We start from the raw sequence: 27777 nt of genomic DNA, 5'->3' as shown, positions 1-27777 counted from the left end.
AGAGCTCTTGGATAGAAACTATTCAGAAGGCGTGTGGTTCGTGTTTTCATTGTCCTATATCTTCTGCCCGAAGGCAATAGTTCAAAGAAGTTGTGAGCAGGGTGGGTGGGATCTCTCAGAATATTATGTGACTTCTTCAAGATGCGAGACGTGAAGATCTCATCCAGGGTTGGTAGTCGGAGCCCAATAACGTTCTGGGCAATTTTAATTGTTCGCTGTAAAGCTTTTTTATCCGTTTCAGAGCTGCTCCCATACCACGATAATATACTATAGGTTAGGACACTCTCGATGGTACTATGATAATAGGACAGGAGTAGGTGCTGGGATAGATTCAGTCCCCTGAGCATTCAATAGTTATGAGATTGCACTGTAGTGTTCTGCTTGAAATTTTTCTTAAATTAACTCTTCATGTTAGCAGCCTTTATGCCAAATATTCCCCAAGGCTGTTGAAAAATGGTGACAGCTAGGTGATGTGCAGTGAGGTGGATATAAGTTAGGCATCTATTGTGGCCACTACTGTGGTCTGGAAGTTCCTTGCATATACACTGACATTTCAAGTAAATGTCCACAGGGAATTGAATATTCAGGAACTAAATGGTTTCCAAATGTGTAAAGAGAATAAGGGTTACGGAATGCTGAGTCACATCTCTGTACAACTTAGCGTGGCCCTAGTTTGCTAGGATTGATGCACATTTTATTTAATGACCATTGCTTTTGCTGAAACTAATCAGGATCCTGTATTTATATAGCAGATGGATGCAAGCTTGCATATGAAATGGGATTTGTTCATGCCTGATCAGTCATTTATAAAGTGACTCGAATTGGCTTTTTTTCTCAGTTAAAAATCCTACATTAATTGGTAGTGAATATTAATTGGTCAGGTAACTTTCTTTTTTAAAAAAATGGAATTAAATGTAAATAAATACCAGGTGAGAACTTTAAGGGGAGGCTGCATTTTGAATAATCAGAGGCCATTACCTCTATCTAAAGTTTTTCATAGGGTTATTTCAGTTGACCAAACAAAGTACAAAATATGAAGTAGTACAAAATCATAGCCTCCATAGAACCAGTTGCTTAAGTACATAATATGTATGTTATCACTAATGACCACAAAGTTGAGATTATTTTGGGATTTTAGATCAGAATGTCCCAGTTTTTTCACACTGGCATTCGTGAATCACCATCCTGGATTTTGTCTGCAAGTTTTGCCTGCGAAACAGAAAAATATTATGTCAGTAGTTCATATGAACAAATAGAATTGCAGTAATTTTGTGTTTCACTAAAAAGAGGAGTCCATATACAAAGGAAAGCAATTCATAATAGGAAGCAATTTCCCGCAGAAAGGTCTGAGGCCAAGGAGTTTTGATCACAGAGGGCTTTTAAGTCAAGATGGGCAAAAGCTGTCCAATGTAGAGGGGCGGGGCTTTTCCTGAGAATTCCCCAAAACTAAAAAAAACCCCAACACAGTTCAGAAAAGTTCCTGTAACATTTCTAGCCTCTACCATACACCCATTTCCCTCAACATTAATAAATTACATTGGGGAGGGGGAAGTTGCCTCTGAGAGTCAAGTTCTCAGCTTCCTCCAGTCAAGCTTTCTGAGCATGCTTAAACCCAACATTGTTCACAAGGAAGGAGTCCGGTGGCATAAAGAACTACTCTTCCCAGTGTCAGCAGTGTAGGCTCACCGGTGTAGCCAGAATTTTTTCATGCATCGTGAGAAATGACTTAGATCATGGGTAGGCAAACGAAGGCCTTCTTCATTCCTACTTTTACGCATCTGGAATTTGGAACGGAGGGTTTTTCCTTAATTGAAATTAGTAGGGTAACGCTTAAAAGGCACTTGCGCTTTGGGGGTTGTGGTCTGTTTGTAAAAGGTTATGCCTGGCCATTTAGGTGTCTGTTTCCACAGTAGGATAAGGTGGCACAGTGCGGAACAGACAGAAGAGTATTCACACTTAGCAAACAAACCTCAAACTGTCTCTGACAACATTGCTGGTTGGGTGGTCTGTAGAATCTTAAGAATGTTATGATTTGTTTTCCGTTTTTGTTCGTGTTAGGCACTTCAGTAGGATATTTATGTTTGTAGAAATATTAAATTTAAAGAAATAAACACATTAATAGGGTGCATTTCTGCCTTAAAATTGTATTGACATAATCCCTACGCCACCCACCAATGGATGCTATTCCGATCTGACTCCCTGAGAGGCTATATTAGAATAGGCGATAATTTACTGCAGAGGTTAAATAAAATTCTTTTTAAAAAACAAAACATGCAGATTTGATATGTGCCCTTTCCTAGTAAAATGAGGTTACAATCATTAACATAGTAGTGAATTTTCCATATTTGTTTTTTGAACAATTTCAAAATTAGAACATATACAGACTTCTTGGCTAAGATCAAGTTTGAAAAGCTAGATTCTTTGGAAATATTTTGTTGGGTAGTTACTCAGTTTCGGATCCTGGCTTGTTCTCAGACTATATTTAAAAACTAACCACAGTTCCGCAAGTTCAGACATCATTAGGAATTGTGGGTAGTTAAAACTGAAAGCAGATGCTTCTCATTTCCTGGTGCACAAAACTTGGGGGTAGTGTTGAGTACATATACCTGAGGTTCACTATGGCTTGTTCATGTAGTTTGAAGCTATTGTACATGATACTTAGTATTACGTGGGAACTGGGTCTGTCTCTCGCTCACCTGCTATTTACCAGAGTGAAGACAAGGTGGCACCTAGCTCTTTGTATTTAAGAATGTAATACATTTTGCAAACCATTTTGTTGGGTTGTTTTAAAGCAAAGTAGGCTTGTATGCCCACTTCTTTCTCCCCCGTAAATTGTACTTGAAAAAATGAGAGTTAAGATTATATGACAGGTTTAAATAAATAAATAAATTTTAAAATTGTCCAGCACCGTATAGACCAACTAAGCACACGAAAGCTTATACCCAGAACAAACTTAGTTGGTCTCAATTTTTTAATTTTTTTATTTCTACTCAGTCAGACCAACATTGCTGCCTACCTGAATCCATGACAGGTTTGTTTGAGGTGGGATTTGGAAAGGGACCGTATTCTAAGGGCAGGATGACTGGGAGCAAGAGGTGTAGGTTCTGTAACTTCAGTGATTTTTATCCGTCATAACTTGAACATTTTTCAACCTTGTTTGCATTTATTTTAAGTGACGGTGACACATATTCAACTCTTTCTGCCCCTCATTGAAAAGATTAACATAAACTCATACCTGATTGATTCATACCTGATTGATAGGATCATTGTTCTAATGCAAGAGGATCTCTGCAATAGGACCAGAGTAGTGGAGGACACATTAATGGATTTTATATCCCTTAAGCCATGACGTATGCTAAACCTGTTGTTTTGCTCCAGGCGCAAGTCTTTAAAACCTTGGTTTCAAACCTTAGTTAAAATGGGAACCTTGTTCAGCATGAACTGTAGTTAAGGTAAGGGGCTGGGAGAAGCACAGTTTTATGTCCCGACCAAGATGTTAAAAGGGTGAAATAAGAATTTGACACACTCAAATTGTTGTCTACAAATTACTGCATTTCGTGTTCTAAATCGATGTCCACAGATGAACTCTATTTTGGGGCTCTCAACAGGGTAAAAAAGAAATGAGCGTGCTGCATGTTTCTGTGTGTATGTGTTGCTGAACACCATAACTTCTCAGGGGTAGGGAACTTCAGACTTGGGAGCTGAATATAGCCTTTCAATGCTTCCAAGGCTTGAGACTCTTGAGATTCTCCTAGACACACCCTAAAGTCTTTTTACTAGGCTGGAACACATCCTTGAGCTCAAATAATGCCTTTTGCTTGACTGCATGAAGAATAGAATGGTGTGTGTAGAAATTAGCTTTCTTGTTGTTTAGTCGTGTCCGACTTCGTGACCCCATGGACCAGAGCACGCCAGGCACTTCTGTCTTCCACTGCTTCCCACAGTTTGGTCAAACTCATGCTGGTAGCCTTGAGAACACTGTCCAACCATCTCGTCCTCTGTCGTCCCCTTCTCCTTGTGCCTTCTATCTTTCCCAACATCAGGGTCTTTTCCAGGGAGTCTTCTCTTCTCATGAGGTGGCCAAAGTGTTGGAGCCTCAGCTTCACGATCTGTCCTTCCAGGGAGCACTCAGGGCTGATTTCCTGAAGAATGGATAGGTTTGATCTTCTTGCAGTCCAAAAGCTTATACAAAAGTAAAACTTAGATTTGTTGCTCTGCCCACATTTGTCTTTGGCCTTACCTACCGCGGGCATGTGGCTCTCAGAAGGGAATGCAGCCATTGGACTGAAGAACGTTTCTCCTCCCTGTTTTAAATGGATCATTGTTGAGGTGCGGGACATTTCACTTCCAGTATGGCAGCTAATGGGATTTGATTTCAGCTTACCTCTTGGGAATAGTTTTATCAGACGCAGCAGGTTTTTAAGAATTTTCACGATAAAAAGCTCTTAAAGCAAACATGCATTTATCTTGATTTCGACTCTTGGATATCAAGGATGTTTTAATGCTGTGATCTTTGACACAGCTTAAATGCAACTTCTTTCTTGAAGCTATTTGGAATTGTAACTTGTTTTTCTCTGGTGTCTCAAAGAAACTTCAGTGACCTTCCTGACAAACTGACGAAGGCTTCTTTTTAGTCCTTCTAAAACAGTCAAAACAAGAGTCTGATCACAATTGTAACAACTTGCATGGTCCCAGTGGGATTGAAGTTTATTCTAGGGCTCAGTTAGGTCAAAGCATTCTTTGGAAAGCGTTTAAAATAAGTTTATGTGGCTGCACCTCAGAACTTGAATTAAAGAAAGATTGAGTGATACTTAAAAGTGTATGGAAATGTCTGAGATAAGAATATAAACCACTGGATAAATGTGAGTCTTATAGTTCATTTCTTGCCATTTTGCCTAGTATTAAAATCAAGCAGCTTCTAGGATATATACAGCTGTGTCCATGGACAGTGCCAGGTTTTCTGCTTTTAGATGACCCCCCCCCTTTCTGACCCCCCCTCCCAAACAATACGTTGGGCTGTCTGTTGTTACTTTTAAAGTACCTTGCATATTTCTCTGATCAAATGTTCAGCATTTTTTAAAAAACAAGACCAGCAAAATAAATTTTAGAAGTTGAAAAATTGCTTTGCAGGAAGGGTTGGGTTTGGATTATCACAAAGCTCAGCTAAGCAGCACTGTGCATGCCCTCTTTCCCCCTTAAAACCAGTAGAACAGATATCAAGTTTTATATTTCTGCTCAAATTGGGGCAAACTGCAAGCCTTGTGTGTCTGTATGCACCCTTAAATGCTTTGTGTAAAACAGTACATTGGGGGAATGCTGAGAGATGTTGGTGACTTAAAAAGAATAAACTTTATATTTTAAAACATTTGATCTTAATGGTCCCTTCCTAATTTAGAAGGATGGAAGCATAATCTGGCAATGTTTTTGAACAGTAATAATTTTAAGAATAGTGGTTGAGATTCAACTTAGTTACTTCTTGAGCAGAATAAGGTCCACTTACATAAAAGAACTCCATCTCTTACACTGCCACCCCCATGCCCTCAAAATCTATAAATGGTTGAGGGGAAACCCAAAGTACGTTGGGGGGGGGGCACACAAGGGAAGAAGAACGGGGAAGGTTCTGTTTTGTGAGTAGAGTTCGTTTCACATACTCACACCCCACTTAGTGCTACGTTGAATTTCACCCAGAGTTTGCTCGGTTGTACATTGCTTAAGTCAGCAACTAAAAATTTTCTACACTTGTATAAAGTAGTTCAATTTATCATTTTCTTTAAATGGTTGAATTGTTACTAATTTGTACAGGTTATTGGTTGAACTCTTGATGTAGGAAACATGTTGCATCATTGTCATGGAAAAATGTACACTTAGTAAATATTACAAAATGAAGTTATACGTTCATTGCTGTAATAAGACTCTTTGTTTACCGAACATGCCATAGGGCCATGGTAACACAGACAGAAATAGGGACTTGAGTGCTCCTGTGTTAAAGACAATGATGACTACCTAGCAGCTTGTCAACTGCAGGAATTTTGCACCACTTTGAAATACATCATCACTTAATTGGCTTATCAGTAACTTGGACATTTGAACTTTGTTACATATCTTTGGATGCAAAGTCTTCTAACAGGGCCAGGTAATAGCTGGGAGCATATGAAACTCTGCTCAAGAATCACCACTGGCTCCATGTAACTGCTGCTTTTTGTGTTGTACATGCCTTGAATTGAGCCACCTTAAAGCTCCTATATCCTTAACCAATGACAATGCTGGCTGGAGTTGGAGTGTCACACTAGGCATTCCTGCTTTTGAGAGTTGATACTACTCATCATAGCAAGGGTGTATGTAGTGAGTTGTTGGATAGATTTGCACCTAGTGTTATGCAATGGAACCACAAATAGGAATCCACAGTTCCTGAATAGTCCTTTTGGCCAAATCATCTCTGCATATATATATTTTTTAAGCCAAATGTTCATGTTAATGCTGCCCATCTTACAAAAAGCATTATGCACTCATTGTTAATAATAATTGGGGTTCAAAAAGCACACAGCTGTTTTTGAGCATGCATCTTTGCACTGTGTATTGGGCAAGCTTCACATCCATATGATAGCATTACCGACTAGAAAAATTACTGGTGTCTTCATTGCAATAGCCTTTTTAGTTCTCCAACAAAGTCCTTCTTTAAAACTTGCACTGCAAGGCAATTTATTCTATTACTAGACTGAGGTAGGCTCAGACCAAGTCTTAGCCTCATATAAGGGCCAAAGTCTTTAGGTATGATTTGATGTGCTAAATCCAAAGAAGTACCGTATTTTTTGCCCCATAAGACGCACCGGCCCATAAGACGCACCTAGATTTTAGGGGGGGAAATAAAGGAAAAAAAATTTATTTCCCCCCCAGGTGCGCTGCGCTAATCCAGAAGCTTGGGGCAAGCTGAGGTCAGCGCGCCCCAAGCTTCTGCGTGCCGGCAAGCAGTCCGCTGCCGCCCCAAGCCTCCCGCACCCGGCAGGAGGTCCCGCTGGGTGCGCAAGGCTTGGGGCGGCAGCGGACTGCTTGCGCGCACCTAGAAGCTTGGGGCGTGCTGAGCTCAGCACGCCCCAAGCTTCTGCATGCCGGCAAGCAGTCCGCTGCCGCCCCAAGCCTCCCGCACCCGGCAGGAGGTCCCGCTGGGTGCGCAAGGCTTGGGGCGGCAGCGGACTGCTTGCGCGCACCTAGAAGCTTGGGGCGTGCTGAGCTCAGCACGCCCCAAGCTTCTGCATGCCGGCAAGCAGTCCGCTGCCGCCCCAAGCCTCGCGCACCCGGTGGGACCTCCTGCCGGGTGCGCGAGGCTTGCAGACACTCGCCCGAAGCAGGGGGAGCCCTCCAGAGGGCTCCCCGTGCTTCGGGCGACAGGCTGCCGCCCCAAGCCTCGCGCACCCGGTCGGACCTCCTGCCGGGCGCGCGAGGCTTGCAGGCATTCGCCCCATAAGACGCACCCCGATTTCCCCTTCATTTTTGGAGGGGAAAAAGTGCGTCTTATGGGGCGAAAAATACGGTAAATGAAAGTTGGGAGAGCACAGTTAAAATTACTTTCTTTCAAATGGGTTAAGAAAGTGGAGAATAGTTTCATAAATTCGGCAAACTAAGAAAGAGCAGCCTGAAAACCTTTTTAATTTTGACTGGTACTGCACATAACACCTTTTGGCCGGTGTGGAATGTTGTATTGACTTTTCTTTCTAGCCACGCTAAGGAGAATGTATGCTTCTCAAAGTGCAGTGGTACCTCGCAAGACGAATGCCTCGCAAGACGAAAAACACGCAAGACGAAAGAGTTTTCTGTTTTTTGAGTCGTTCCGCAAGACGAATTTCCCTATGGGGTTGCTTCGCAAGACGAAACGTCTTGCGAGTTCGTTTCCTTTTTCTTAAAGCCGCTAAGCCGTTAATAGCCGCTAAGCCGCTAATAGCCGTGCTTCGCAAGATGAAAAAACCGCAAGACGAAGAGACTCGCGGAACGGATTAATTTCGTCTTGCGAGGCACCACTGTGTTACGTTTAAGCATAAAAGTGACTACAAAATAATAGATCAGTTATATAATCAAGCTGTATAGGCTTCAAAAAAGACCATTGTCAATTAATAGGAATATTATTGGGACCACGGTGGTGAAGGAAAAGCATAATTAACAGCATAAACCTTTGTATGTCTACTTAGAAGTAAGTCTGACTGAGTTCAGTGAGGATTACTTTCAGGATATAGGATTGCAATCTTGTTGTTTTTGGATTGGTTGGTATCATGCACTGAGGTCTATAGGGAGATGCAGGGTGGCTTTTGTAGAACGATGGTTTTAATCCATAATACTGAGCAGATCACGCAATAATACATCCCATTAAGCAAAACTTTGGCTTAGAAGGAGTACACAGCAGCTTTGCTCCTTCTCCCACTTGCTGCTGTACTATGCTCAGCATGTCATTCAGATCTGGACTTGAGGTTAAGCTCTCTCCAGATGAACTACAAGCTTGTAACCAAGGTTAGTTCCGATAAATGAAACTTTAATATTAAGAACGTTTTAGCCTTCAGATAATAATATTGAACATGTTTGCTTACTCCCCTGGATTTGTCAGGAGAGTCAGCATTATGTTCTGAATTAAGAGCCATCACTTTGAGTACTGGGAAATACTCTTTGTAATAGATCAGCAGTAAAGGTAAAGGGACCCCGGACCAGTAGGTCTAGTCATGACCGACTCTGGGGTTGCGGCGCTCATCTCGCTTTATTGGCCGAGGGAGCCGGCGTACAGCTTCTAGGTCATGTGGCCAGCATGACTAAGCCGCTTCTGGCGAACCAGCACACGGAAATGCTGTTTACCTTCCCGCCAGAGCGGTACCTATTTATCTACTTGCACTTTGACATGCTTTCGAACTGCTAGGTGGGCAGGAGCAGGGACCGAGCAACGGGAGCTCACCCCGTCACCGGGATTCGAACCGCCGACCTTCTGATCGGCAAGTCCTAGGCTCTGTGGTTTAACCCACAGCGCCACCTGCGTCCCTAGATCAGCAGAAAAGAGGGTGCTTAATAATCAGGACAAAATATGTTTCTAAACTAAAGAGTTGAATTACCATTAAGCTAAATGCTGAACCCAAAGTAAAACAATAAGGAGCTCCTGATAGAGGGGTGCCTTGGAAGGAAGCAGTCTAGGCCTAAAGACTCCATATAATCCCTACTTTTTACGGGAATTCCCAACCACCTAAATAATGTATACTGTGTAGAACACTTATTAGCTTTGGGGGATGACAGCAAGTATTTCCTCTTTCATAATGACATGGTGTCTCCAGAATGCAATGTTGGTCCAGAATTTTAGTGTTTTCAAGGTGACAAGGGTAACCAGATATATGCATATTTCTTCTAATCTACTTGTGAGTTCAGCTCCTTTCACCGTATAATGGCTATCTTTGTGCCATGTTGCCTTCTGCTTCCTTCACCCTAGTTGTGATGATTGACATCTCTGTAGGTCTGGTTCTTCCTCCGCCTCAATAACAATATTTGCAGCTCTTCCATAATAACGCAGCAGCTGGAGGCTTAAGAGTTAGGCAGCAATTTTTTTGGCCTAGGTACATACTATACAGATTCAGTTTGCAAAAGAATATGCCTTTTCAGTAGCTGGGGAACTCATGTTGCACTCATGTCCTGCTGGTGGACTTCCCAGAGGCATCTGAATGGCTACTCTGGGAACAGAATGTACTAGGCTTAGGTATTTAGGATTTCACCAGATCTTATAGCATTTGTGTGTCAGTGCAAGTTCTTTAGTTCTTAGCTTTTTCCACTTTTGAGAGAATGGAAGCTGCAGATGGGTTTTTCTTTCCTCCAGAAAGTAATTGCACACACTCATTAGTGTGAATGTAAGTAAAATTTATCGGTCTTGCACTTGTGTTTTTTTAACTGTTTTCTGCAGTCTGTACACTAGTTTGATTAAAGGTAAGGTAGAAATAGGAACACCTTTCAGTACTTTTGGACACCCGTATTCTCTCATGCAAGTATCCTCCCTGCCATTGTACGTTGCCATTAAACTCTTCTACAGTGCAATAACTTGGCTTCTGAAGTTAAGTGGGTTAGTATTTTGACCATGTTTTTTTAAAAAAAATTGAATCGTGAAAGGAACTGATTCTAATTATAAAATAAATACAAGTCAGTAACATTTAATCCAGGAATGGGGAACGTGTGGCTAGATTACAGCTCCCATCATCACCTATCAAAGGCTATTCTGGTTGGGGCTGATGGGCTCTCCATTCTGGTTTAGTATTGTGAGGGCTATGGGCAAAGCAATACACTGGCTTTTCTTTTTTTAAGAATACCACAGTCTGGATTGATCACAGGATCTAAAAGAATGTTGTACTAGGAAACGCCCAAGAGTTCTATAATACATGTTCATTCTTAATAATTCAAAGCAAATGTGATGTGCCATATCATGCTCTAGACATCTTTAGTATCCATTTGTGTGCATTTCCATGAATGTGCACTAGGTTTAAGATGCCTTCATCCCATACTCAGATACTTAACTTCTATAGACTCAGAAAATCTAGTTGCAGAATAACCTTTTGGTTTCACTTTTTGGAATGTGAATAGTTGAAGAGAAGTATTTCTGCACACCTTTTCTACTCCTGCAAGCTACCGTAGCGGAAATGTTTAGAGCAGAGCACATTTTTATTTGCTCCCGATATTTTATTGCTGGCAATAATTATGTGTAGCTTCTTACTGTATACAATAATTTTGCATTGGTACAACCAGAAATGATCTCAAAGAGCCTGCCTGACTACATGAAGAAACTTTTCATCTGTCTGTGTGGGAGCCAGTGATAATTTTCTCTGTCCCAAACTCTCCTACAAGATTGAGAGAATTTTTTCTCTTACTCGGAGGGGCGTTGTATGGAAAACCAATGCTGGGATGGCTTGTGCCACATAACTGGGATGCTTATGGAAAATTCCTCCCATCCCCATTGCCCTGGCCTTAGCCAATCTCTGCTTGCCTCCACCCATAAAGGGGCTGCCCACTATTCGGATCTGTTTGTTGTCACCCCGGCACAAACCAGTTGAGAGACAGGATTTCCTCTGTGGGACCAGCCCCACGTAGCCAGTGTTGCCCCTTTCAGTTGGATTTGTAGAAAGAACATGAGGATAAAAATGGAAGAGAATGGCCGTTGCGAGGAGCGACTTTCCTTTGGAACTTGCAGTTCATGGGCTGCGTGTTGGACCACCCTGAGCTAAACCATGGTTTGGCTTAGCATTATGTGCAAACCCAGGTTCATGTTTTGTCTCCCCCAAACATACTAGAAGCAATATGTCAAGAACAAATGCCCTTCATTGACTTGGGGTGAGACAGACCATGAGCTCAGGTTGGCACACACCAAATTTTGTCTTAAGCTCCTGGCAGCTCTGCAGCAGCATCAGGGGCAAAGTGAAGCAGCTGCAATTTTCTAAATAACCACCAGCACATTTACTCATTCACACTCTGTCATAGTTTGGCTTACATGTGAACTAGGCCAATGTGTGTATTTTTGTCAGTTGAACAACTGTGGAGTCCCTGTTTAGGAACTTATCCCTGGAGTTTCTGATACCCAAAGCAGTGTAAGTGATTTCCTTAATCTTAAGACAATGCAGCTTTGTTAGGTTGTTTCAGATATATTACAAGAAACATGCGTTTGAAATCAGAATCCATTCCTCAACTCTTTTATATCCCGCTCCCCGCCAAACTTAGATTTGGTGTCTAGCAGCTGGCTGGCTAGATGATTTATTGAAGATTATTTTTCTTGATAGAAGTACTTTGACTTTTGTTTTCCTCTTCAAAGCTATCTCTCCATTATCTAGAAATTTAATTTGTTATTTTCTTGGTTACAGGGAGAAAAAAATGAAAATTCAGGATATTAAAAACAATATTAAAGAAGCTATAGAGGTAAGTCTACAAGCCTTTCCTGGTTGCTTTGAACTAAAATTTTAACCCGTCACTTTCTGATAACATTTTATCTCTTTTTTTACAGACAATAGTGACAGCAATGGGAAACCTGGCACCTCCAGTTGAACTAGCCAATCCAGAGAATCAGTTTCGAATTGACTATATATTAAACTTAGCAAGCCAGATAGATTTTGACTTCCCACCAGTAAGTATAAATTCTTATTTGCAACAGGCTTATGTTGCATTGGTTTTTAGTTTTCATTTCTTATTGGTGCTGATTTCTTGCAAGGATAGAGTGCGGTAAAGTAAGTTTCCCAATGCATATAGTTCTCTATTATGATCCCAAATATTCATGAGTCGGTTGGCCAAGTTACTGATATAACAGTGTTGAGACATCATATGAGCTACTTTCCCTTCTGTATACTTATAGAAATCATCATCAGCCTATAGTCAGGGCGGTGTTGGTTGGACATTGGAAAGTGAAGTGCAATATATATATTTTTGTCTCCAGTGGAGTTTAAAGCAGTATGGTAAATGAAGTTCAGGAGTACATTTAAAGTGGATGGGCCATGCCGTTAACGCGCAGTAAATGCATCAGGCAAAATCCTGGTCGGTTTCTCTGTGGCCCTTGATTTTGTAAACATGTTTTCTGCCACCAAGTGACAGGTGCTGATTTTCTTAGTAGTAGTAGTTTGAAATACTCATTTTGCGTATACACCTAGTACTGAGAAATAGGCAACTAAATTGATGAAATCTTATGCTGCGGACTCAGAGTTAGGGATATGTTCAGAGCTGCTCAAGAAGTCCATGGATAAGCTGAGATTTGAAACTGGACCTAAGTTCAGCTATCATATGTTGTTGTTATTGTAAAGCAGTTTAAAACATTGGCTGTGTTTGTACAGAACTCTTAAGCTGTAGTTTGCCGTCTCCTAGACGAGCAAACAAACCATAGTTTGCTTCTCCAAAGCTTAGTTACTCCTGCCTACTCTTTACTGCCTGCCTGACATCCTGTACTGGCATTGCCTCACCTTGTTACTAGCTCCTGGCTGTGCGAACAGGCCAGGGAAATCTTCTCATAAGTTTTCAGCCATTCCTGTTATGCCCTGAGTCAAGCTACTTTCCCCCCACCCCACCGGCATCACAGAAACACCAAATGTACTCTTAATAATCAAATTCCTTAGCTCTATTCTACTGCTCTAATGGAATGAGATTGACTTTTACAGGTTTTCTGCTAGTATCTTTTTGTATTGTATTGAAAGATCGGTGTTTTGTTCCTGTGAAGAGTTAATTATTTTTGTTGTAAGTAGGTTTAGCAGTCAGGATAGCCAGGTGTGTTGACATAAATGATCATTAAAAATTTTCCCCTCTCCTTGCAGAGCAACTGGGTCTAACTTGTGAGGGGCAACTTGTCATGGAGGAATTGGGAGAATGGAGAAGAGAGAGCTTGTTGTCAGGCAGATTTAAGAGTGAGGACATCTTTGGGGGGGGGAACAGTCTGGTGAACAGTTTTGGTTTTTTTCAGCTGCTTGTGCCTGTGTAGCTTGGTGAGTATTAGGTCACCAAACAAACCATGGTTAAGGAAAGTTGTTTCCTTCTGAGTTATCGTGAAACTATAGATAAAACAAGCATCAATTTGTAACTCAATAACAAATCATCGCTTCACATTGTGATTTATTACCAGAAAACAAACTGTAGTTTGCTGGCTGTGCATATATGTATAGGAGTTAGACTCCTTAAAATTTTACTCTCAAATTCCTTCTAAATAAGGATAAGAGATAAGAAGATCTGAACTATCAGCTGGGCATAGCTCAATACTAATATGCCTTCTGTCTAAGCATGAATTCCCTATCCCTCCCAGTACGTTTCCAAGCACAATTCAAAGTGTTGGTGCTGACTTTTAAAGCCCTAAACGTCATTGGTCCAGTATATCTGAAGGAGCGTCTCCACCCCCATCGTTCTGCCCGAACGCTGAGGTCCAGCGCCAAGGGCCTTCTGGCGGTTCCCTCATTGCGAGAAGCAAAGCTACAGGGAACCAGGCAGAGGGCCTTTTCGGTAGTGGCGCCTGCCCTGTGGAACGCCCTCCCATCAGATGTCAAAGCGATAAACAACTACCTGACATTCAGAAGACATCTTAAGGCAGCCCTGTTCAGGGAAGTTTTTAATGTGTGATATTTTAGTGTATTTTTGGTTTCTATGGAAGCCGCCCAGAGCGGCTGGGAAAACGTAGCCAGATGGGCGGGGTACAAATATATTATTGTTGTTGTTATTATTATTATTATTATTATTATTATTATTATTATTATTATTATTATTATTTATTTGTGATCAGCTGTATTTTTTGCCTCTTTAGTAGAGTAGGAGAGCTGGGAGGAAAATCACATCTGGTAGCCAATGTTGGTTTCAGATAGTACATGGGTAGAGGGGTCTAAAAAGCCCAGGACACAATTTTTCCTGGCTCTCTAGTGGCTATGGTCTAGGACACTTAGTTTAATATTAATAATAAAAATTTTATTATTTATACCCTGCCCATCTGGCTGGGCTTCCCCAGCCATTCCCCAGTTCAGTCAGAATCAAGTATACACTTCTAGAGTTAATACTAAATACATTTTAAAAAGGTAAAGGACTCCTGGCAGTTAAGTCCAGTCACAGACGACACTGGAGTTGTGGCGCTCATCTCGCTTTACAGGCTGAGTTTGTCTGCAGAGTTTTTTCAGGTCATGTGGCCAGCATGACTAAGCTGCTTCTGGCGCAACAGAACACCGAAACCAGAACAGCACAAGGAAATGCCATTTACCTTCCTGCCGGAGTGGTACCTCTTTATCTACTCACACTTTTTTTGGTGTGCTTTCAAATTACTAGGTTGGCAGGAGCTGGGACCGAGCAACGGGAGCTCACTGCGTCGTGGGGATTCGAACCATCAACCTTCCGATCGGCAAGCCCAAGGGGCTCAGTGGTTTAGACCACAGCGCTACCTGCGTCCCCACTAAATATATTACTTCTGGTAAATGAGCCCCCATAGCCACTAGAGGGCTGTGAAAATCTGTGACCCGGGCTTTTTAGATTCATGTAGGACGCAGGTGGCGCTGTGGGTTAAACCTCAGAGCCTAGGGCTTGCCGATCAGAAGGTTGGCGGGTCAAATCCCCGCAACAGGGTGAGCTCCCGTCGCTCGGTCCCTGCTCCTGCCAACCTAGCAGTTTGAAAGCACCTCAAAGTGCAAGTAGATAAATAACTACTGCTCTGGCGGGAAGGTAAACGGTGTTTTTGTGTGCTGCTCTGGTTCGCCAGAAGCGGCTTAGTCATGCTGGCCACACGACCTGGAATCTGTACGCCGGCTCCCTCGGCCAATAAAGCGAGATGAGCGCCGCAACCCCAGAGTCGTCAGTGACTGGACCTAATGGTCAGGGGTCCCTTTACCTTTACCCCTGTATTATCTGAAACCAGGGGTGTGCATTGGTTACCAGATGTGAAATATTTTGGCATTATTTTCAGCTCTCCTACTCTACTACTTGCGTTAAAGAGACCATCTGAATAATTCTCACTAAGTGAAAACCCTCATTTTGATCTTGCATCGCTGAATGATTTAGAGTGCTTGTTCACCACAACAAGCATAGATCACCACGAGCAGAATTTACTTGCATATTACTTATTTTGCTCTGAAGAATACTTTGGAACCATTGAATGCACCATCTTTTCTGCCACCTTCAGAGTTAGAAACAAGAAATTTGTCTCATATTTTAAAAGAACCTGTGATTTCCAGAACACTAGCAGCACAAAAGAACCTTTTAAGGACTTGCATGAAGGCTACTCGATACTCAGTACTTCCGTATTGTAGGGTAAGCCTGTGAGCAGCATACTGCTGTCTTTTGGAGAGGCCAGTATTTGATAAAAGGGTTACAGGCATATGCACTGGCTAAGAAAATGACCTTGTACATATTGTACCTATTAAAGCACATTCGAAGCACATTCTCTCCCTCAGAGAATCCTGGGCTCTGTAGTTTAGCCTTGACACAGTTGCCGTTCCTAGCAACCCAGATTGTAGTTTGAATGTGCTTTACAGGAATAGCGTGCATGCAGCCAGTATTCGTGAAAGTGAGTGCGCATGTGTGCATTCCATCTGAGCTCTGTAACTTGGCTTCCAGAAATGATGATGAGGGCTTTCTAGACAGATGCTGCTTACCAAGATACCCCAGTCTTAGTTACTGGCACTGTTTGTTATTTATCAGGCTTTCTATCCTAAGTGTTACTGCATAATTTGAATTTTGCTTTCATATGGCTGGATGTTTGGCTTGCTGTAGTTCCAGTAAAATTAGAGTGCCATACTAGGTCGTGGGATAGGAAGGTTCAAATTCCCACTCAGCCATGAAGTTCCACCTTGTCCAGTTACTGTCTTCCTAGGGTTGCCATGTGTCCTCTTTTTCCAGACTCTTCCTCTTTTTCATGGGTAGAGCCATCATAGCAATCCATAGTTCAAAATATGGCAACCCTGCTGACTTGGGTTGTGAGAATAAAATGGAAGAGGAGGACTGGAAATTGCCTCACGCTCCTCAGAGGAAAGGCAAGAAAAAAGGTAACCAGCAACTGTGATAAAATAGCAACAGAGAGAGATGCAAGAGATACTGGCCACTGCATTACAGTGGTGCCCCGCAAGACGAATGCCTCGCAAGACGGAAAACCCGCTAGATGAAAGGGTTTTCCGTTTTTGAGCTGCTTCACAAGGCGATTTTCCCTATGGGCTTGCTTTGCAAGACGAAAACGTCTTGCGAGTGTTCCGATTTTTTTCGCTCCCCCCCCCCCTTTTTCTAAGCCGCTAATAGCCTTTTAGCCACTAAGCCTTTAATAGCCGCTAAACCGCTAATAGCGCTAAGCCGCTAATAGGGTTGCTTCGCAAGACGAAAAAACCGCTAGACGAAGAGACTCACGGAACGGATTAATTTCGTCTTGCTAGGCACCACTGTAGTTCTGAGTCAGTATTTAATATTCAGTCCTAGTTGCATACCTCCAGTAATATTTCGTTTGAGCCCTATTTCAGAAATAAAATTGAACTTTGCCTTAGTATTTGCACCATTTTCTATATATTCCAAAAGCAGCTGAAGATACAGGATTTTGCTTCCTGCCTACTAATCTTGTATCTTTTTACCATGAAATGCATTTTCAGGTGCTTTTAGTTAGGAAATATAATGACGTTAATGTGGATTCCTGTGATAAGGTTGCATAGTTCACTTAATTCTAATCGTATTAACAGTTTGGAAGTTCCTGCTGTTGGTTAACTTCGCTCTATAGCTGTGCTACAGAACTTTGTTTCTGGAAGCAGCCACGTGAAATATTTGGAACGATTTTTCTCACACTTTTTTTGTTCGCAAGGAAGTTCAGCGGTTGGCATTTGTAGCCCACAAATTGCTACCATTTGGCTTTCTGACAAGAAACTTCTGATAGTTTTGCCATCACTGCATAACTGATAGAGAGCAGAGGCAGAGTCTTCCAACTGGGCAAGAGCTTCACAGGAAGTCGTGGTTAATAATCTTCAGTAGTTAGAAATTAATTAGCAAGTCCAGTTGGCACTACCCATTTCCAGGTTAGAATGAGTGTAGCTTCCTCCTGCATGCATGTAAGGGTTTGCCAGAGTAATATCAGCTGTTGGGCAGTTTGTTGCCTCTTATAGATGTCCTTAAAGGTAGAGGGACCCCTGACCGTTACATCCAGTCGCGAATGACTCTGAGGTTGCGGTGCTCATCTTGCTTTACTGGCCAAGGGAGCCGGCGAACAGCTTTGGGTCATGTGGCCAGCATGACTAAGCCGCTTCTGGCAAACCAGAGCAGTGCACGGACACGCCGTTTACCTTCTCACCGGAGCGGTGCCTATTTATCTACTTGCACTTTGACGTGCTTTCGAACTGCTAGGTTGGCAGGAGCAGGGACCGAAGAACGGGAGCTCACCCCGTTGTGAGGATTCGAACCGCCGACCTTCTGATCGGCAACCACTAGGCTCTGTGGTTTAACCCACAGCGCCACCCACATCCCATGGATGTCCTTACCAAGAAACTAAAAAGAACCTATCACAGGAATGATCTCTTACCCGGTTGCTACATTATGGATTACTGCCTCCGTCCTTCCCTGCTTGCTGTGAACTGGAACAGCTCTTGTTTTTTTATAGCTGGTAGGCACAGTGTCTACTCAAGAAAACCATTCACAGTACGGGAATATTTTGCTGCTGCCCCAGTGACCCAAATCCCGGTCGGGGGATAACAAAATGGTGGCGGAGTCAAGGCAGGAGACATAATTTTTGCAGCAGTGCTGCTGTGGTATAATGCCATTCCCACTACAGCTTGTACAAGCTATCAGGCTGCCCTCTGATGTGTGCCTCTAGAGCATACAAACAGTAGTCTCACCTGGGCTCATTTAAGTATCAGTTGTATTCCTCTGGTACTGAAAAAACCGAACTTGTGTATTAATTATGTGTAAGGTACCTAAGAATATCTCTGTACTTTTAAATCCCTGGACGCATTAATTGAAATGAGCTCTCCTCAGAGAAAATTGATGACTTTATAACTTTATATAGATTTCTCTTTCCGAATACAGTGAGTAGTTGGAGATAACCTTTATCCTGGCGTATTGGAAAGTTTTACAGTACAGCAGATTATGTCTTCACTTTATACTGAAATTCAAGCTATCAAGTAAAAAGTATATAGTGTGCAACAAATACGGTTTCTGTTGAGTGTGCAAGTCACATGCCATTACAAACCACTGTTTTATCAGATACCCATGGAAGTGTTTGTGTCCATAGCTGAGTGAAATGCATGCTTATACCCTCCTCTCTGAAACCATGTTGATGACAGCTTGCACAATGCTGAACCTGACTTCCTTTAGAAAACATAACAGTGGGAATTGGATAACGTGGTCTCAGTTTCTCAACCTGTCCTCCTGGATTTTGTACACTAGTTTTGAGGCCATCTCAAAGTGAGACAGAAGAGGGAGAACCCAAGTTTGAAATGCATGCACACACTGTGATACGGGGGTTTAAGTAAGGATGTGGTTTATACCACATAGCAATGCACAAAATCGTAAGCTGAATATAAATTTGTACCTGACACACTGTGGTGTTCAGCATGACCTTCTATTTAGATGATTCTGGTGTTTGGTGATGCAAAGTAGTTAAAGATTGAGTACATATGGTAATGGATTACTAAACTTCCTGAAGTCAAGTGCTTTGGGTTTTGTATTAGCTGTGACTTTCTAAATAACAATAAAGGAATGCCAATGTTTAATAAATGACAGCAACATTTTTTTTTATAATAATTGAATATCCCTTGTAACCAGTGAGAACTGGTGAGTCTCTGTGTGTGTGTGTGTGTGTGTGTGTGAGAGAGAGAGAGAGAGAGAGAGAGGGGGGGGGAGGGAGAGAGAGAGAGAGAGAACTGTCAGCAAAAAGTTTGAAATCTTCGTATTTTGCAAATGAGGATTGGATGCTGTAGAACCAAGGTGGCCAGATTGAAGGCCATGAAGGGCTTGTTAAAGGCAAGCAGTACTTTCTCCTTTAAATAATAACACTGAATAGCCCATGTTCTTCTTTGCAGCAGCTGTAGCAGTTGCTCTAACTGCAAGAACTGAGGGAGGGAGGAGCCTTGCTACACCAGATTCCCCTCCTTTTATTGCTGAAAAGTTTCCTGTGTGGGTGCTGGCAAAGTTAGCTTTCCTAACAGTGGAGACTCGGCTCAACATATTCTTGGGTTACACTTAAAAGGTTTAAAACAGTCTAAAAGAGGTAAAACCTGGGAATAATACAGAAAGCAGATGGAACAAAATACTGTTCTTGAATAACCCTGGCTATTACAGGGGGTGTTAACTTTCATTTTGGTAGATTTATTGTGCTTTTTTGACAATATCACATCAGCATAAACGTTGGGAGGGGTTTCTGTTTGTCTAGCAACATGCTTCTATTTAGCTTTAAAAAAACACCATGTTGGTCCCTGCCACTCAATTCAGAAAAATGCTCTCACAATTAGCAGCAGAGAAATGGTTGTGAAAATGTAGTTCCAACCTGAAGACTAAGTATCTGTCTTGGAGTTTGCTCTTTTAAACATGTGTATCTTTGAAATGCTGTGGTGTTGACAGTGTTCAATATTTAATTCTGAAACAAGAAATATGAAACATTAATGAGCTCCTTGGTAAAATAACTTTGTAGTACAATAATTTCTGTACAAGGCTGTTGTATTTCACAGGTCCTTAGGTATAGTATGTGTAAATGCTAAATACATATCAGATGTATATTTTTAAGCTTATCATTCTCTGAAATAAAATCCCCCAAATATGATCAGTTGCCCAAGTGGGGTCTGGTCTCTGTCTTGAATTCATTTGCCTTTCATTGCTGCGTAAACAGAACCTGTTAGACTAGTTGAGGGTTATATAATTCAAACTGTTCAGCATTACTTCAGCCACAATTTGTGGACTCAAGTGAGAAGTATGGAGCCCTGTTCATTTCAATAGCCCAACTGGCTGGATTTTTTAAAAATCACAGTATAAATGGCAGCTTCTTTCAATTTGGAATCTAGAGAACCTCGAACACACACACAGTCCCTTTTATGCCTGGAGTTCCTGTATCTGTAAACCTTTCCCGTTCACTTCAGTGCCATCCTATTGCATGCACAGAATTCCTACTGCTGCTAAGATTAGAAGGTACTCCCCTGTGCTCAAAAACTGGAAGAAATAACAACTTTATTGGCAGAAGACTGAGAAAAGAAGTACCGTATTTTTTGCTCTATAAGACTCACTTTTTCCCTCTTAAAAAGTAAGGGGGAATGTGTGTGCGTCTTATAGTGCGAATGCAGGGTGTGCAGCTATCCCAGAAGCCAGAACAGCAAGAGAGATCGCTGCTTTCACTGCTTCTGGCTTCTGGGATTCAGAATACAGTGGTACCTCGGGTTACATACGCTTCAGGTTACATACGCTTCAGGTTACACACTCCGCTAACCCAGAAATAGTTTTTCAGGTTAAGAACTTTGCTTCAGGATAATAACAGAAATCGGGCTCCGGCGGCGCGGCAGCAGGAGGCCCCATTAGCTAAAGTGGTGCTTCAGGTTAAGAACAGTTTCAGGTTAAGAACGGACCTCCGGAACGAATTCAGTACTTAACCTGAGGTACCACTGTATTATTTTTTTCTTGTTTTCCTCCTCCAAAAACTAGGTGCGTCTTATGGTCTGGGGTATGTGGTACGGGGTGCTAATGTATAAAATAACATATTGTAAGAAATTGTCAGAACGATTTGCAAAAAGAAAAGAAAAGCAATTCCATTGCTTGTATGGTTTTTTCAGTATTGGAACTGAAAAAATAATTATCAGAATGCTGAAAAAAAAAGGATTCTACGCATTCTTTTTTTAAAAAACAAACCAGCGTGATAACAAAACAAATGTTAATCCTTTTACTAAAGTATTTAAGTTAAGATGTATAGCTATACTCTTAATGCTTTGTTGTGACTGAACTTTTAGAAACAATAAAAACTAAACAGGAGCTCTGTATTTTGGGTGTGCGCACACCTGCTAGGTTTTGGTCTTGATCAGGGTTTTAAGAGTAAATCTCTTTTGCAAGGGATGGTGTGTTGGGAGCCACACTTCTTACAGCCCCTTGGCTCATTCAACCCAACTGGATATTTGCACAGCTGAGCTGGAAGTGTGCATCCCAGATCAGACAGGAACCCCCTTTAAAAAAACCACCAAAAACTCGCATCTCAAAATGTTAGGATGGCGAAAGGAAGAGAGCTGGCCCTGGCACAAAAGTGGGGCTCGGAAATAAATATCAAATAGTAGGTGATGGGAAGGACGAGGCCACATATGAGAGAGCTTGCCTTAAGGCGTTTCTTCATAGGCCCAGCATGTGGAAGCTTTTGAATCACACTCACACAGATAACCCCTTGCATTCACACAGATAGCCCCTGGTATGTGCAAGGTAAACGTTAGACATACCAGACTATGATGAGGTGAGTCTTTTCCAGAACAAGGAAATGGACTCGGGGACCTAAGTGGTAAGTGCAATGTTGTCTGTTAAAGACTTGCACATAGAGTTCTTCACAGAGAGATGTACTTTATTTTTTGTTTATTATATACTTATAGCATTGTGGGAAATACAAGATTTGCTTATCTGGTGAATAATTTCTGCTTGCAATTATTATTGTTGTTATTGTTATTATTTTTTGAATTTATATACCACTCTATACCCAGAGGTCTCTGGGCAGTTCACATAAAAGATCACAGTACAGTATATAAAATAAAAGAAATAACCCAATAATACCCCCACCTCCAAAAAAGTAGAAAACAAGCACATAAAGGAGGAAGTTTCTAGTCTTTGCTTGTTTTCTGTTTTGGAGAATTTGGAGCATTTGTAGAAATGTAAATCACAGAGCCTAGGATTTGCCGATCAGAAGGTTGGTGGTTTGCATCCCCGCGATGGGGTGAGCTCCCGTTGCTCGGTCCCAGCTCCTGCCAACATAGCAGTTTGAAAGCATGTCAAAGTGCAAGTAGATAAATAGGTACCGCTCCGGCGGGAAGGTAAACGGCGTTTCCGTGCACTGCTCTGTTTGTCAGAAGCGGCTTAGTCATGCTGGCCACATGACCCGGAAGCTGTAAGCTGGCTTCCTCGGCCAATAAAGCAAGATGAGCGCCGCAACCTCAGAGTCGGTCACAACTGGACCTAATGGTCAGGGGTCCCTTTACCTTTTTAATCTACCTGCCTACAGTCATAAGTGGTTCAGTCCCATCAGCTTGACTGCATACGTAGGCAAGGCCTCACTAAGCTTCACATTCCTTCAAAAAGTAGAATCATAGAATGGTTGAGTTGGAAGGGACCCCGAGGGTCATCTAGTCCAACCCCCTGCAATGCAGGAATAACATGTTTCTGTTTCTCCTCCTAGCCTTTGTTTTGCTCTTGGTTTTAGTCTGATTAACTTTGTCTCTAGCAGTTTTTATTTTGAAGGAGAATTGTAGCCTGAAAAAAATTCAGGGGTGTGTGTATGTTGTGTGTTTTTGTTTTTGCTGCTTTTTATTCGGGGCTGTGTTCAAATTAAGGAGTTCTCAAGGCTAGAACTTCCATGATTATGTGTGTTCTATAGCCATTAGGGTGGCAGAGAGATGCCACCAGGCAGAGTGAAGTCTTGCACCTTCATAGCAGTACATGCAATCTCTAATATACCGTATTTTTCGCCCTATAGGACGCACCGGCCCATAGGACGCACCAAGTTTTTTGGGGAGGAAATCAAGGGAAAAAAATTTATTTCCCCCCCAGGTTTGCGCAGCCATCCCCAAGCTAGAAGAGAGAGACAGAGCGCTCCATCTCCCTCTTCTGCCTTCAGGGACAGCATCTCTAGCCTCCGTGGGGCAGCGGCTTGCCCCGCTGTCCCCCAGCTTATGGGGCTGGCGATGGGGAGAAGCAAGCTTGCTTCTCTCCCCCCCCCCCCCGCCAGCCTCCAGATCAGGTCCGGGAATAGCGGGGTGGCGGCGCTCCGCCTCCCTGCTATCCCCCAAGCTTATGGGCTGCAGGCTGCTGCCTGCAAGCCTTGCGACCCCGCAGGACCTCGCGCCGGGATCCGGGGGGTGGCACGGAGCTGCAGGAAGCCCTGGAGCACAGGCAGCTCCGCGCCACCCTCCGGAGCCCCGCGCAGCTTCGCGCCGGGATCGGGAGGGTGGCGCGGAGGTGCCTGTGCTCCAGGGCTTCTTGCAGCTCCGCGCCACCCTCTGGAGCCCCGCGCAGCTTCGCGCCGGGATCGGGAGGGTGGCGCGGAGCTGCAAGAAGCCCTGGAGCACAGGCAGCTCCCCGCCACCCTCCGGAGCTCCGCGCAGCTTCGCGCCGGGATCGGGAGGGTGGCGCGGAGGTGCCTGTGTTCCAGGGCTTCTTGCAGCTCCGCGCCACCCTCTGGAGCCCCGCGCAGCTCCGCGCCGGGATCGGGAGGGTGGCGCGGAGCTGCAAGAAGCCCTGGAGCGCAGGCAGCTCCGCGCCGCCCTCCGGAGCCCCGCGCAGCTTCGCGCCGGGATCGGGAGGGTGGCGCGGAGCTGCAAGAAGCCCTGGAGCGCAGGCAGCTCCGCGCCACCCTCCGGAGCCCCGCGCGGCTTTGCGCCGGTATCCGGAGGGTGGCGCGGAGCTGCAAGAAGCCCTGGACCACAGGCAGCTCCGCGCCACCCTTCCGAGCTCCGCGCAGCTTCGCGCCGGGATCGGGAGGGTGGCGCGGAGCTGCAAGAAGCCCTGGAGCGCAGGCAGCTCCGCGCCGCCCTCCGGAGCCCCGCGCAGCTTCGCGCCGGGATCGGGAGGGTGGCGCGGAGCTGCAAGAAGCCCTGGAGCGCAGGCAGCTCCGCGCCACCCTCCGGAGCCCCGCGCGGCTTTGCGCCGGTATCCGGAGGGTGGCGCGGAGCTGCAAGAAGCCCTGGACCACAGGCAGCTCCGCGCCACCCTTCGGAGCTCCGCGCAGCTTCGCGCCGGGATCGGGAGGGTGGCGCGGAGCTGCAAGAAGCCCGGGAAAGCCTGCATTCGCCCCATAGGACGCACACACATTTCCCCTTCATTTTTGGAGGGGAAAAAGTGCGTCCTATAGGGCGAAAAATACGGTATGTGTGGGGTGTACCTCCTTTGTGGGTTGAAGGGAAGACCAAACTAGTACTGCTCTAAGTATACAGAATGTTCGCTTTATGTTGTCTTACTGGTTGGCAGATAGCTACCCATTTTGCTGTTTGAGGGAATGATTTCCCCTGACTTCTTCATTACCCCCCCCCCCCTTGGTCCTTGCACCTTCAGAGGTAGGGCCAAAAAGAGTGATTTGGGGGGCTTTGGTGGCCTGCTTGTGAAACTCCTTCCCCAGGGAGACCTGTCTGACTGCCGTTCTGTTGTTCTTTCAAAGTTGGGGAAACCTTTTACATTTGTCTTTTTAACGAATACAGTGGTACCTCGGGTTGTGTACTTAATTCGTTCTGGAGGTCCGTTCTTAACCGGAAACTGTTCTTAACCTGAAGCACCACTTTAGCTAATGGGGCCTCCCGCTGCCACCGCACCACCAGAGCACGAAGCAAAGTTCTTAACCCGAGGTACTATTTCTGGGTTAGTGGAGTCTGTAACCTGAAGCGTATGTACCCTGAAGCATATGTAACCCAAGGTGCCACTGTATTCTATTCTGTTTGCCTTTAAGCTTATATTTTAATTCAAATGTGTGTGTAATCCACTTTGGAGGCTGCCTTTTGATGAAGGACGGATATAAATCCCCTAAAATTAATTACGTTTTTAATTGGTACTATTATTTTATCCAGTGTTGTAGTCCATCATTGGCTAGATTTTTCTCTTACACACTTTTTATTTAAATCTTCCGACCTAGTCTTCATAATAAGACATTCAAATTTTGTGGTTTCGCTATTCTCCAGTCCCTGTGCCAGTTCTAACCAACCTTCCTTAACGTTTTATCAGCCTTTTAAAATATACCGTATTTTTTGCACCATAACACTCACTTTTTTCCTCCTAGAAAGTAAGGGGAAATGTCTGTGCGTGTTATGGAGGAAATGCCTACGGGTGGCATGCCTACAGATTTTCCTCCTCTAAAAACTATGTGCGTGTTATGGTTGGGTGTGTGTTATAGAGCGAAAAATACGGTAATTTTATGGTATTTCAGAAAGGTGACAGAAATTTTAGTTACATCCTGAACTTGAGCCATTGCTTGTGATAAGTTCCAAGTCAGACTTCATTATACCCAACAATTTCATCATTTTTGTGAGGTGAGCCCATTTTGTAAGGCTCCAATTTTTATTTTTATTTTTTGTTTAATGCTCATGTAGAGGGTTCGACTAGTGTGTACCAACTTTATGCCTGGGAGAGGATTATTCTCTCCTAGATCTGCCTGCTCCAAAGTCTCAACTAATTTACTTCGTCCCTCTGAACTCAATGGGAGAGCACTAAGGGGGTATTTGATTCTCCTGATGAAAAAAAGTAGGCTTCAAAATTGCTTAGCTTTGACTGATTACATTCTCATAATATTTTGTCAAACTATTGGCTTGCTTTGATTGATAGTCTTTTAAATTAACTTATAACCTGAAGCTGGTAGTAAAGAACATATTGGCTTAGTTACATAAAGATATATACTCTCTCTGTGTGTGTGTGTATCTATATATAGATATAGATATATGCGCCCCACACATTTTATAAAATAGATTTGCTTCAGCCTGCATTGTTTATAAGACACACATACACAGCTGAGAGACTTAAAGCAGGGAAGGCTGTCTTGTTTTTGTGCGCAGGGATGAAATAAGGAAGGGCCTGTTAGAGATCTAGAAAGTCTGCATAACAGTGTTGCTTTTTTATGCAGTGCTAGGTTGGCTGGCTCACTCACTGAACACACTTCCTGTTTCTAAAAAAAGCCTCTCATTTAGCTGCTAAATAAATATGACAGCACCTGCAGAACTGGATGTATAGCCTCACCTTTTGTGTTGAATCATTCAAACGGTCTGGCTAGTAATGGCAGTTTCCAGTTGAAATGAAGGCTGGGGCACACGCAGCACAGCACAGTTCCTCATTTGCTTCCTATAAGTAGCCATGCTGGTACAGGACATAACTAAGGCTGCTGGCTTTAAAGCATATAAAAATTTCAGACTGTTGGCAGGCCAGTATCTACTTCACAACCTTAAAAGCAGTGAAGAAGAAATAGGCGCGTGGCGGGATCTTCATTATCAGAATACAGTGGTGCCTCGCAAGACGAAAAGAATCCGTTCCGTGATTCTCTTCGTCTAGCGTTTTTTCGTCTTGCGAAGCAAGCCCATTGACGGATTAGAGGATTAGCGCTATTAGCGGCTTTTAGCGGCTTATCAGCTTATCGGATCAGCTGATAAGCGGCTTAGCGGCTTAGAAAAAGGGGGGGAGGGAAAAAAACCCCGCAGGAACTCGCAAGACATTTTCGTCTTGCGAAGCAAGCCCATAGGAGATTCGTTTTGCGAAGCACCTCCAAAACGGAAAACTCTTTCGTCTAGCGAGTTTTCCGTCTTGCGAGGCATTCGTCTTGCGGGGCACCACTGTACACCATTTAGCTGTTTTGTAAAATTTACGCCCATTTTTTAATTACCATGGTTAGGAGGAAAGGGGAATTTTCACATCATTGGGTTTACTCTGCTTTGTTTAGGTTTGATAGCTCAGTCAGTACAGCATGAGACTCTTAATCTCTGGGTTGTGGGTTTGAGTCCCACATTGGACAAACGATTTCTGTATTGCAGGGAGTTGGACTAGATCAGTGGTGGTCAAACCTGGCCCTCCAACTATTTTGGGACTACAATTCCCATCATCCCTGTTAGCTAGGGATGATGGGAGTTGTAGTCCAAAAACAGCTGGAGGGCCAAGTTTGGCCACCACCGAACTAGGTGATCCTCAGCCTCGGGGGTCCCTTCCAACTTCTGTGATTCTATGACCTTTTAGTGCAGTGTTAGAAACTGGGATAGAAAAGCTAGGAGCCAAATGGCTTCTGGGACCTGGGTTGTTGGCGCCAAAACAAAATGTCTAGTCTTTATGGGTTGGGGGGGGGGGTCGTCAACACTTTCTATATATTATTTTGATAAACATGAATTAATACACAATTCATGTAAGCACCACATTCTTAATATCAGATTTTGAGCAGAAATTGATAATACATGTTTAATTTGGTGTTTACAATAAAAATATAGATACCATACTTCAGTTTTCAAAACTACTCTTTATTGTTAAACTCCTTAACATATTGTCTATTCTTAACATATACTTGGAGGCTTCAAAGCACATGCATTTCAGTACACCTTGAGTGTCAGCCAGGCGCAAAAAAAAAGGCACCCAGACCATTGGAGGTGCTCGCAAATGGCGAATCTTTAGGCGCAAAATGCGCCTGGCGCCCTG

General features: G+C 43.4%; 1 protein-coding gene across 6 annotated transcripts in view; it reads left to right on the top strand.

Moving 5' to 3' along the window:
* Positions 1-27777, top strand: part of GNAS (GNAS complex locus) — a 182917-nt gene that overhangs the window by 103140 nt on the left and 52000 nt on the right. For all 6 annotated transcript variants that reach the window (XM_081196490.1, XM_081196491.1, XM_081196493.1 and 3 more), the window contains exons 3-4: positions 11856-11910; positions 11996-12115. In XM_081196490.1, the coding sequence (XP_081052616.1) occupies positions 11856-11910; positions 11996-12115 (175 nt within the window). The remainder of the gene's footprint in view (positions 1-11855; positions 11911-11995; positions 12116-27777) is intronic.

This window comes from Podarcis bocagei (assembly GCF_964188305.1).
Source record: "Podarcis bocagei genome assembly, chromosome: 5".
Lineage (NCBI taxonomy): Eukaryota > Metazoa > Chordata > Lepidosauria > Squamata > Lacertidae > Podarcis > Podarcis bocagei.
This window is presented reverse-complemented; position numbering and strand designations above follow the sequence as displayed.